The sequence below is a fragment of the Idiotropiscis lumnitzeri genome, chromosome 16, assembly GCF_059441095.1.
Source record: "Idiotropiscis lumnitzeri isolate Australia: NSW breed Sydney's pygmy pipehorse chromosome 16, RoL_Ilum_1.0, whole genome shotgun sequence".
NCBI classification, from domain to species: domain Eukaryota; kingdom Metazoa; phylum Chordata; class Actinopteri; order Syngnathiformes; family Syngnathidae; genus Idiotropiscis; species Idiotropiscis lumnitzeri.
In genome coordinates this window covers 11,939,293-11,951,658 of record NC_142406.1, presented here as the reverse complement: position 1 = coordinate 11,951,658, position 12,366 = coordinate 11,939,293, and the positions used below count along the sequence as shown (strand labels likewise).

At 41.5% G+C, this 12,366-nt stretch overlaps 1 protein-coding gene across 3 annotated transcripts in view; it reads right to left on the bottom strand.

Annotated features, from left to right (window-relative positions):
- The window catches only part of trappc9 (trafficking protein particle complex subunit 9), an 82,342-nt gene extending 72,860 nt beyond the window's left edge, over nt 1–9,482 (bottom strand). The window contains exons 1-9 of one of the 3 annotated variants that reach the window (XM_088319292.1): nt 9,426–9,482; nt 8,137–8,736; nt 7,370–7,515; nt 7,001–7,126; nt 6,243–6,269; nt 4,978–5,099; nt 4,116–4,241; nt 3,676–3,892; nt 440–583 (exon numbers count right to left, since the gene is read on the bottom strand). In XM_088319292.1, coding sequence (XP_088175418.1) covers nt 440–583; nt 3,676–3,892; nt 4,116–4,241; nt 4,978–5,099; nt 6,243–6,269; nt 7,001–7,126; nt 7,370–7,515; nt 8,137–8,720 — 1,492 coding nt within the window. In that variant the 5' untranslated portion in view covers nt 8,721–8,736; nt 9,426–9,482. Of the gene's footprint in view, nt 1–439; nt 584–3,675; nt 3,893–4,115; nt 4,242–4,977; nt 5,100–6,242; nt 6,270–7,000; nt 7,127–7,369; nt 7,516–7,877; nt 7,909–8,136; nt 8,737–9,425 lie in introns of all 3 variants that reach the window. The other 2 variants (XM_088319290.1, XM_088319291.1) reach the window with 2 other exon arrangements.
- Nucleotides 9,483–12,366: the final 2,884 nt, after the last annotated feature.

Here is a 12,366-nt window from a genome sequence, read left to right as displayed (position 1 = left end):
ACCCCCATGTAGACCCACGCAAAAGCCACTTTTGCTCAAACACGTTTCATCTCGTTCATAACTTAACTCCTCCCTACAGTCTCCTTCTCATCCATTCACACGCTCCGTAGCCAAGACGGGATTACAGTGGCCTCTATTGTGTGGCCAGAAGATTGTCTAGCTCACGCTGGTTTGGTAAAAGCTCAAACTGGCGACGCAGGATTTCTGGTCAGAGCACGATGTTGCACTCGCTCCAAAAAGGAGGAGGAAGCTTTGTTGTGCACCGCACACTAATGAGCAGAGTGCTGCTATCACAAAAGGCCAGCGTGGCTCTTTTAAATGTTTCCTTTTTGGGTTTTTGGAAGCCATGGTCTAAGGAGGGTTGAAACAGAACGTGTAATCAAGGAATAGGAACAAAACAAAAAAACATTCTGGCTCTCTCGCTGTGTGGTCCACCGACCTTGATCGGACAGGAAGTCCAGCATGGTCTGGAGCAGGAAGGACAGGTGGCGTACGGCGAGGCCGGGGTTACCCATGCGGCGGGAGGCGTACACCAGCTCGTGCAGGAGACGCATTTGAACGGCGGCCCAGCCTCGGTGCGTGCCTGCGTGGAAAAGAAGCTCGTTGGTCACATTTAACGTTCAGGCGTGAATGTCGGGAAATACATGCATGCATTTTGTTTGAGTAGAGTTGACGCTAAATTTGTATCTAAAAATATTACAAAGATTTTGCAGAATACGATTGCTGGAGTACTCAGCTGGGGAGGAAAAGCATGAAACTGTTTTTCATCGTTTCTGAGGACATTTTGCGAACATGCCCCGCAGTTAGCTGCCTGGTCGCTTTAGAGCGCCTCGTTGTTCGCCTCGAGTGCATGTACGCCGCCCAGAGTAGGGAAGAGATGGAGGAGGGGGAAATTTTTATTGTTATTTTATTTTTTTATTTATTCAGACTTATTTATTTATTTATTTATTTATTTATTCAGACATATTTATTTATTTGTTTGTTTATTTATTTATTCAGACGTATTTATTTATTTATTTGTTTGTTTATTCGGGCGTGTTTATTTATTTATTTATTCATTCATTCAGACGTATTTATTTATGTATTTATTTATTTATTGATTGATTTATTTATTTCGATGTATTTATTTAGATGTATTTATTTATTTATTTAGGTCCAACTTCTGGAAAATTTATTTTCATTGCGAGTAGAGAGGCACTTTGGCCTTACTCATATCCAAAATCTAATTTCCCCTATTAAGATGAATTTCAATTAATCATCAGCCCCCTAAAAAACACCCCATAAAGATTTTTTTTTTAATAAAGAAAAATAGTGTAAAAACTGAATAAAAGCATGTTAAGAAAGAAGTATTATCTCGTTTTAGATCGGTCATGCAAAGGTTGAAAAATGCAATGTTATTTTCGTGTGTGACATCCGGGTGAAAGAGTGTTATTTTGTGGAGCTCGCTCACGACTCCAAAGTGCTCCTTCAGCGTGGTACCGGCACAGCCAGTGACACCCTAAAAGCACAGCAGCCTGAAACCGACCGTTACATAAGACCCTCAGCACCCCCTACGAGATTGCCTGCTTCACTCCCAGCTGTCCGCTGTTGACTCACCGAGCGGGGAAAAAGAAAGCAAAGCCAGAGGAATGGGATGTGGCGGGAAGGCAGGCTGACAGGGACCCGCAGAGGAGGGGCGGGCGAGAATTTGAAAAACAATCTCGAAGAAACACGACTTGCAATAATGTCCAATCACATCCGAGATGCTTTTTACAGTAGTTGTCAGCGTTTTTTTTTTTTCCCCCCTGAAGTTTATTCCTTCTGGCTTCTGCTGCCTCACGAACAAGCACTAAATGCAATTCTTTCACGAGCTATGTTATCCACTGTGAATCCGCGTACATGAAGCGGACTAAAAATAAATTAGCTGACTTCCATCCGTATGCCGAAAAAGAAAAAATGTCTATAACTGCGCCATTAAGAGGAAAATAATCGAAAAAAGGGAATTTGTCGAATGAAACTTGGGTCGAGGTGAGAAGGGTGAGCTCACTGGGGATTTAAGCACTGTGTTGAGCTACTTAAAAAGACATTAGTGCCACATCGCCATCAAGCGCATCCGCCTCATTAGAATGCATCAGCGAGTGCGCTGCTTGACAAACTTACATGTCAGCCGCGCTGCCTAAAGGCAGACAACACGCTTCCCCACAAGTGCACAGTCACACTTGGCCCGACATAAGGAACGATCCCAATTTGGACGCGTTCCAAACTGTGCACCTCCATATATACCCATTTGTCTCCGTTATATCGTTAAAATGACGGAATTGTTTGCCCGGATACATAAAAAGGGCCTCTTTCATTGCATTTTGATTTGGATCCACACCAAAATTTGATGGATTCTTACCTGGTCCACGCCCACCCATGCGATTAATTCATAAGGAACGTAGTAGAACCTGAGAAGTGGCGACACGCTGGTATCTCTAAAGCCGAAGGTCCAAAAAGTGACTCAAAAAAAAAAAGGGAGACACGGTGGAACCAATATTCAGCTTAATTTTTTTTTTTTTAAACTCAATAGGTACTGCTTATTTGTATGATTCTTATTGTAGCAGTAAAACCTGGGTGGCCACATTAACCGACTCACTCAACCTGCAGCTTGTTGCTATTCACCGCATAAAAAGGGCAAAGCAGGCGAGCCATTGTACGAGACGAATCCTCTTAAATAGCGATCATGGGAGATAACACGGATGTCCCTGAGCCCTTGTGTTCGATCTTTTATGTTGCGAGCGCTCAAAAGGCTGTGGAGTGGCTGCAAAGAGCCGAGGGGTTGAGAGTCTGCCGAACCCGAGAGCCCTGTCACTCTCACCAGACAAAAGCGGACGGTCTCTCTTTTTTTTTTTTTTTTTCAAGTGTTTGCTTGAATGCAGAAAAGCCTGAAGAGGCACTTGCGGAAAGACGGCCAATCCTGAGTATGTGGTGCATGATGGCCTTTGTCTGGTGAAGCTGTACGTTCTACTACCGATTGCACTTCTTACATCGGTCTGTATTAAATAACGAAATGATCCAACTCAAAGAGGAAAGTGGAAAATTGATTTGTGAATTGATTGCATACACACACCGGAGTGCCTGCCCACCAACCAAGTAAATCAGTTGTGTGGTTATAATATAATATATATTAACCACCCCCACAGAGTTTCTCCACCAATGGAAGCCAGACTGGGTGAAGAGCATTTTGCAACGGTCGGACAACACTTTGTCAAATGGAAAAAGGTAAGCAGAGCTGCAGTGAATTTTTATAGGTGCACAGCATGAGCTTGGGAAAAGCAAAACAATGTTTGGCAAATTTGTTCCCATGAGGCAGAGAGTACAGTAAGTGTGATGAAGTTCTGCCTGCATGAGTGAAAATGCATCTTTTTTTTACCATAATTGTAATAAGTGTTGCACATTTTAAAACATATTTAATAATAATTTTAAAAAATAAAATATTTTATATTATTAAAATTAGTAGTAGTAGTATTATAAATAATAATAATTATTATTATTATTATTACGATTATTATTATTATATATATTTTTTCTTTTTGTTTCCATCGAGTCTGTCTGACTGGCAATGTTATATAATGTTGAGATAATGCAGCCATAATAACAACAAACAATTGTTTTTAATTTTTCGTCCCCTTATACACTTTTATACTTATACGCTACCTTTACTGAAGTCCTTCGGGTCGAGGGAAAGGCTGTACCCGGGCAGCGTCTCCAGCAGCAGCTTGTAGCAGGCCCTCCAGCCGGGCTCGGCGATGGTGGGGGCGACGCACTGCATGGCGGCGACGCGCTTGAAAAACGCCGACTTGCGGCAAAATCCGATCAGTTCGTACAGCTCCGATAGGATGCTGTAGCGCTGGATCTTCTCTTCCTCGGATAGCTACGAGGAGGAGCCGAGATTAGTCTGGGTCGTTAATAGAAGTTAGGGAGAGTCTTTTTCACTGGATCAATGTATTGGCTAGACAAGAGTTTTGCTAAACTACGACCAAACACACCATCAAAACCAGCAGAATCCGTCACATCAGCTGATTTTTAGTGGTACAAAGTTCAAGAATCATCCAGTCAACCAGGAATTAGCTTTCAGTCCCACTAAGATGACGTACCTGACCCAGGTTGATGTAAACGGCATTCTGCAGGAACTCCGAAGCCTCTCTGGCCCGCTTCTGAATGGCCAGCACCCGCACTGCCTTCACGCAGGCCTCCAACTCGATCACGCCCGCATTCTTATACTAAAAAGAGGGAGATAGAAGGTTAATACTACGCTAATTTGGACATCTGCCGCAGAGCTCTGTGGCGCACAAGTAGAATGACAAACATGTTATACGGATGACGTCGTTTTGTTTTTTTATGTTTTTTTTTTTTTTTTTCCCACGTTCTGCATGCTCCTGCTGTTGTCACAGAAACTAGAAATTTGATTTATCTTGCCATCCATTCATTTCCCACCACTTCCACACTCATTGTCTGCTTATTAAAATTCAATTAATAACTGAATAGCGGTGTAATTTCATTGTGAAAGAAAACCAGCGTCAAGTGGGGGGTGGGGTGGGGGCTGGTCCATGAAAAAAAAAAAAAAAAAGTCAATTATAATAATGAAGATAAAGCTCAGGGTCCTCAACAGGTAATGAGCCTATTCAGCTCCCAGCAAGCTCTGAGGGCTATACGGTACATGAGTTACAGACCCGTTCTTATATATATTATGTTTCAATACATTTTGGAAGTATGGCAACCGCTGACTCATAAAGTTTAATTCCCAGGGGCCAAAGCTGCTAGTGTGCATGTTTTCCCCCCATATCCAAGTGAGTAATAAACAGCAGCTGTCAGCAGCAACAATTCAAGAAAACTAATACTGCCCCCTAGTGTTTAGGATGCATACTACCACTTTAATTTTTGGCTTCCTAGTATGCATTCAATGTTGACAGATAAAAAGACTGACAAACATGGATGAGCAGACCATTTTTCAAATACCTTTCCATAGTAGGAGATTGCCTCTTTGTACTTCTCGATAATATCCTCCGGGCTCAGGCAGTTCTTCGCCCGTCCGATCTCGGCGCTGGTATCGGCACTGATGCCGTTGGCCGTGAGGGCGCCTGCACTCAGGAAAATAGGAAGAGGAGCTGATTAGTTTGGGACGGAAGGCGGCACGGCACGGCACGGCACGGTCTGCTGCCAGACGGATGAAAAGCTGAAAAGGAAGGCAGCAGAAGGGACTTGACTCCGCTTCTCCGTGCGTAAATAATCTACAAATGCAAATAAAACACTTAAGCCAGCTGTGCAGAATGTGTGCGGCGTATCTAATTTGTGATCAAGAAGCTTGATTTCCAGAGTGGGTTAAACTTGCACTTTATATGATTGAATTTAAATGCAATATTTGGCATTTTGCAGCCGGATATCTTGAGAACGGCCAAGAAGATTAATTGCAGGCTATATTTTGTTTTTCATCTGATAAAGAAGGATTAAAAACTTTAGTTCCATCAAAAGTGACTCTTCAACAAGTGGGATTTTGTTTGCGTTCAAATCTACCGAAAATGGTGCTATGTTGCCACCTGCTGGTGACTCTAAAACATATAAAAATACAATTGCTTATATTTGAAAACAAATGTGGAATTAAACAAGCAACTAAATCTTTTGTGAGCTGCGTTTTTCCAAAAATGCGGCACCAGGCAGCGAGTCTCAAAAGTCTTTTTGCTTTGAGTTGAGGAGGAAAATATTGAATGCATGTCTTTAAAGGGGAAGTCCAACCCAAAAAAATTCTTAACAAGAATATGTTCTATGCAGACCCACTGGTCCAAATACGGCATTCTGATTAATATTGTGATTGCAGAATATGCGTTAGGCAGTAAAATCCACCTGTGATGTCATTTTGCAAGTGACAAAATGGCCGCCCCCTGAGGATAAAAACTGGTGGATTTTGCTGCTTAACTCATATTCCACAAACGCAATATTAAACACGTCATATTTAGACTTAATGAGGGCACATTTTATTGCAAATGTTTTTTTTATCCTTGACTTCCCCTTTAAGCCTAATAATGGCAAGCAACTTAAATCCACAATTAGAAATTTAAGAATAACAAGAGTATGACTAGCAAAATAAAAAGGGTGAACAAATGACAGCAATAATCCAATGGATAAAATAAATGGAAGGAATTCGGGTGCTAAAGATTTGGGATGAAAGGTGAAATACATGCAACCAGGCGTTAGGAGTGCGACTGTTGGGTTCGAAGAAGCCATACCTGGGTCAATGAGAACCTCCTGAGCCCCTACAGAGAGAGAGAGAATGCAGGTTGACACAAAGAGCAATGTTAGCAGCGTTAGTCCCGACACTCCAGTCAATGGGTTAATACTGCTCGTTTTGTGACATATTCTTCCAAAAAAAAAAAAATGTACATACTCTGAAAGCCAGAAATCACGATCGGGCTCCTATGGACATGCTTTCATATCTAACCAGTCAATTACGTGACACGGAGTACATGTAGGGATGCAGAAGCGATTTAAAAGCATCAAATGGGAGGCAAAAAAAGAGGAAAAAAAAAAAAAAGAGAGAAAATAAACCCTACAAAAGGTGATTGAAGTGATTGTAACGTTGGCAGGGCTCGCCAGAAAGGCCGCTTGCCAAAAATCCGATCTGCTGTGATTGGGGTCGATAAAAGCAGAGCGCTGATTATTATAAGTGAATGAGGAACGCTCGGCCCTTCATGATGAGCTCACTGAAGGGTGCGGCATGAGAATAGACTTCACAAAGGCCAAGTGAGACAGGGTTGATGTTAATTGGAACGGAACACCATGTTAACTGCATGTTAATAAACGGCAAGCAACAGATGGAGCCCATTTGTATCGCATTCAAAAGACAATTTGCTCCAAGCATACACAAGTAAACCATATTCCGAATGCCATTTCATGGAAAGAAGCTGGGGAAAAAAACAAAAAAAAACAAAAGGCACGCTACCTTTATTTAATCCTATCCAAATGCGAAAGCAGTTTATCGCCTCACCTGGTCTGTGGCGTTTTCCTGCATCAGCCGCCTGCGAGATATTTGCCTTGTGCATGAGCGTCCTCCCCGCCGTGCCTCCGGGATAGTGGAATATGACAGATGCGGAACACAAACCCTCCAAAGCAGCTGGACAACAACAATAAAAAATATTTTTTAAAAAAAGGGGGGGACATATTGCGGAAAATTGGATTTTTAATTTCTTGTATCCAAATAGCAGGCGCTCGGGAGTGCCTGCCCTCCTTTTATGTGCGTAATCAAAAACATCTTTTGTGTGGTCTATAAAAAAATATATATATATATTTTGTCAGAAACTTAACTGCTTCAAATGGAGACTGAACTCCCAATATTGGCGCCGTGTCAAAATCTTACCCCCCAACCAGAGGAAGTCATTAACGCCCCGGAGCAGCTCCACGGCCATGTGGTAGTGAACCAGGGCGTCCTGGAGCATGCCCGCTTGGAGACACAAGTCGCCGACGTGTTTCCTCATGCGTCCCTGGCAGCGCTTCTTATAATGCCTGAAGAGCAGCGTGAGAGCGTTTCAAACAGATGTCACCTAAACTATACGACACAAAATGTTTTGGGTTTTTTTTGGTGGTTTTTTTGCTACTGCTGGGTTAGATTTCAGACGTCTACGAGGACAAGAGGGGGTGAGCACGGACAAAGGAAAGCACTGAAACTCATTTTTAGGAAATTATTAACCATTGGGGTCAGGGGGGGGTTACAGAGAGGTTGAAACTTCTTAAATAGTTCACGCATGAGTTACGACAAGCTTGGCTGCGCTGCATCAGGTCGAACCTAATAATCCTAAGGGAGGAAAAAGTTTTGGGGTTGGGTTCGGGGTCGACACGGGATACACTGAGGGAGTCTGAAGGCTCACCTTTTCGCACCCAACAATAAACTCACAGGACAGTATGAAAGAAGAAAAGGAAGAACATAATAAAGCGAGGTGAACAAAAAAAAAATGAAGATGGAGAACGTCATCTCGTGGGATCTATAAGTAATTACAAACCGCTTTTAATTGGTTGTAGATTTTTATCGTTTTTTTTAAATGGCAAAAAATGGACATGCGTTTTTTTCACAGGACCGCAAAAGGCCCCAGAGCTGTCGTTTGGACACCACTCCAAAAATGCACTCACCTGCTGTCAGTGTCCAAACCCACAAAGTCCTTCTTCTCAAAGGGCACACAGAGCAGAGGGATCTTATCGCCCGACTTGTCGGTGGCACGGTCCAGCCGTTTGGACTCCAGGACGATAAAGATGGACTCCACAAAGTCCTCCATCCTCTTCTCCACATCGGCGCTGTCTTCAAAGCTGGTGTAGAAGGCCACATCTGTCCTCTGCTGCTCAGCAATCTCCCCCTGGAGCCCGAAGACCAGCAACCTCGAGTCGTAAAGCGTGGAGCCGTACACGTCCTTCTGGGCGTGGAAATGCTCGGCCGTCAGAGGCCAGTCCTTGGAGGACTCGCAGGTGGTGACGGCCACCAGGCCCACCACCTTGCGGTGCGTCTGGAAGTCACCCCACTCGTTGTTTTCGGACAAGTAGTGGTGGCGGTAGCGGATGTAGAGGAAGCGCTGAGAGTCCCGGATGCTCACTTGGCTCACGCTGGCGATGCGCTTGTAGATCTTGAAGAACTGGTCCTCAGGCACGTTGCCAACCGGTTGGACCACCACCAGAACTGACTGGTGGTCTTCGGCACATTGCATGTAATCGGGGACACTCATTTTCCCATGTGGGTTCCTTTTGGAAGAAGTACAGAAGAGTATGATATTGTCGCCTCTTAAAATAGAGAGATTTTTTTTTTTTAAATCTGTATTTTTAAATGACCGTTGAGGAAGCTGACGAGTACTATTTTCATTGACAAATACACAACTTTCTTTCCAATATAAAGTCTCAAAATTAAAATAATTCTCTTAAAATTTGTGATTATTTTCAGCAAAATATTTCAAATCCGAGTCCAAGCCACAGGTGCTCGTCATCAACGACCTCCTCGTTTTCCTGCAGTTTGATGAGAAGCACCTGTGGCTAAAGCCAAACTGTTCAGAAATTATCTTTCACGAAAAAACAGCTATTTTCTCAAAAAACCTTGGAAAGGAATGTGACTTCTTCCTCAGTCACACATGACTACTTTCTTTTTTTTTTTTTTTTAAGAATTCTCCAAAATGCATGCATCTAAAATGAATGCATGGAATACGTTTACATTTAGATATTTAAGTTATGCAAGAGTATTGGTTGCAAGCGGGCACAGCTTATTAGATGTCCAGTGACAGCTCTCTTGTAGCTTAGCCAACTAGCCAGTGCATGATGATCACGTGATAACACTGGCAGCGGCATTCCAACGAGCTGCTAATTGCAGCGCATATTATCGTGCACACATTTTCGACTTTCACTGGACTGAATTTAGCCCATTTATTTGTGCGTCGCGTTACCTTCTCAGCAAGCTGTCAAACGTTGCAGCTTCCTCCTTCGGCTCACGGGTTCGTGACGGAAGAACAACAAGTAGTTTGTTGCTTTCAAAATAAAAGAGAGGAAACCCCAAAATGTATTGTTTAGCCTAGTATACAGTTGGATTATTTGACAAGTACGGGTAAAAAATATAAGAAAGCTTTAAAACGAGAACCATATCAGCAGTGAAGATTAAAATTGAGTGTACTGAAAGCGCCTCAAACGAGCGTAATAGTCTATCTTTTATTTTGAATACGTGAACGTTCATTTCCTGTTGCAGCGAGCACAATGATCCGTCTACTAGAAATCTCGGAACTTTACGTTTCATTCATAAAAAAAACAAACTACTTATTCATTAAAAAAAAAGAAAAATATCGAATTCAACACAAATTCATCATAAATCGAACAATGTATCATAATATAATATTCTCAACTAAATTTAAAAAATGCAGAAATATACAAAAGAAATATTTATGATAAAACAAATTTTAAAAATTCTAATCAGAAAATAAAATCTTCATATTAACATAGCATCAAGGTATGCTTTGTTTTATTTCTCCTCAATGTTCTTCAGAATTTATCTTCCTGCAGAAAACCACCACAAGGATAGAATGAAGTGTTTCTGTAGCTTTCAGTGATAAAATCTACTTTGTACGAATTGTAACTCTAATTTCTTTATTATATTCTGTTAACAGATTACAACATTTTAAAGACAATTAACTCATTCACGACCAGCCCAGTAAAAAAAAATGGATTTTGACGTATTTATCCGTCAATGGTATTGAATGAGTTAATATATATTGTCGGAATTTAGGCATTATAGTAAGGCAAGGCAATATTATTTATATTCATTTAATACACAAGTCACCTCAATATGCTTCACACAACCATTCACAAACCGAACGAGCTGAAGACACTCAATGGCAAAGCAAAGAGAACAAAAGCAGTTTATTAAAATTACAAAAAGAATTACATGGGCAACTATTTACAAACAAAAGATTTAAAGACATGAAAGCAAAGGACAAAAAATAAAAAGTAGCTTTCGGAAATTAATACAAAACTGTCTCGTGAAATTTCTTTTTAGTTCTGATTTAAAAGATGTGTTCATCCAATAGAAAGAAATCAGTCAAGTTAAAAATGTAGAATTGTCTTTTATTGGAGATAAATTTTCAAACATTTCAGTATTGACAAGTTCATCATACATATCTCTGAAAAATGACAAGACACTTGCATCATCCGTTCTCGAACTGAGCCACACCTTACTTGATCAAATCCTAATCCTTGGCAATTATACTCAATCAAATCATTCCAATTTAAACCCGAACCATCCTTGAATCGTGTTGCACCCCATCGCTTAACATACGTATTGAGTCATCTTTCATAGCAGAGCTGAACATGTTTAATCCAATCTAAACAAAAGTCCATCTGTCTCTAGCATAAAAAAATCAGTCATGCAGTTTTTCTGATGACACCGAGGGAAAGAACCGCCCAAAAGAAAATTTGACGTTTGTGATGTCATATTAAAGACGAAAGGATCAAAGCTAAAAAAGAAGAAGGGTTCAATATATTCAATATACAGTCGAGTTATTTAGTGCATATCAAAACTGCTTTCCAAAGGAGAGGTGAGTTGCTTTGGTTCTCTCAACTCTTCTCGTTTCCAAACATTTGTAAAGTGTAAATGACTTATAAATACTCTCCATTTTTTTTTTTTTTACAAATTACACCGATTCTTGAAATGTTTAAATAATTCAAATGTCACCGAAACAATATAATTGTTCAAATAAAATGGAGGCTGTTAGATGACAGCAATAAACAAATAAAACTGGCCCGTAAAGTGCGCCATTGATGATGATGGTCTTGCTTTTTGTGTTTTAAGAGGTTAAGCATAGAGTAAATGTTTAATTCAATCTAAACTGCGATAACAATTGACAATGCAATTTTCATGAAATAAAGTGTCATTAAAACAGTGTTTATCTTTCGTTTTTTCAGCTCATGACCAAACTGTGATTGGCTTCTGCCGAATCAGTATCTTCCTGGTGCTCATTACAACCGGTAGTGTTCGATTCTACCCAAAAACTCAGTAGGCGAGATGTCCTGCAGCATGGAGGTGCGACCCGTGGCGGAAATACACAGTCAGACGCAATCGGCTTGCGTTATTGCCACATTATTTGTGTTTATAGCCTTGTGATCTTTTTTCCCCCGTCCAGCTCACCGCCATCAAACAAACTGACTTGGAAAAAGAGGAAGTAAAATGGGACAACAAGGTGCAGTACTTGCTCACCATCGTTGGCTTTGCGGTTGGACTTGGAAACATATGGCGCTTTCCCTTCCTCTGCCAAACTTATGGAGGAGGTGAGCCGCTGGGGAGAAAACAAGTTGAGGGTCTTGCAAAAGGTCTCGGAGATCTTTGAATAACACATTTCAGTCATTCGGTTTCGGAGGAAGCGAGCAGCAGTATTTTGGACCAACTGGAAATGCCTGGTGGAGGATTGGAAATATAAAGGGCATTATAGTAATCCGGCCGAGATGCGACAGACTTGTTGAGAGTGCACGGTCCATTGGACATGGACAGAGGGATCACCTGTGGTGTTTGAAATAGCAGTCCTAGCCGTAGAAACCTTTATCATTGAAAAATGTCAGGTATTTGCGCGGGATTCTTACAAAATGGAAGGAAATGAAAACATTTACTGCATTGGCAGGGGCCTTCCTCATCCCGTACCTGATAGCGCTGGCGATTGAGGGACTCCCCCTCCTCTACCTGGAGTTGGCGATTGGACAGAGGCTCCGCAAGGGAAGCATCGGATCGTGGAAGGAGATCTCACCCTTACTGGGTGGAGTTGGTGGGTGAGCTTTGGAAATTGTGATCCTTTGTCACCGTTGTAAGTAGAAATAAATATAGTGGTTATTTGTTTTTCTTTTTTACAG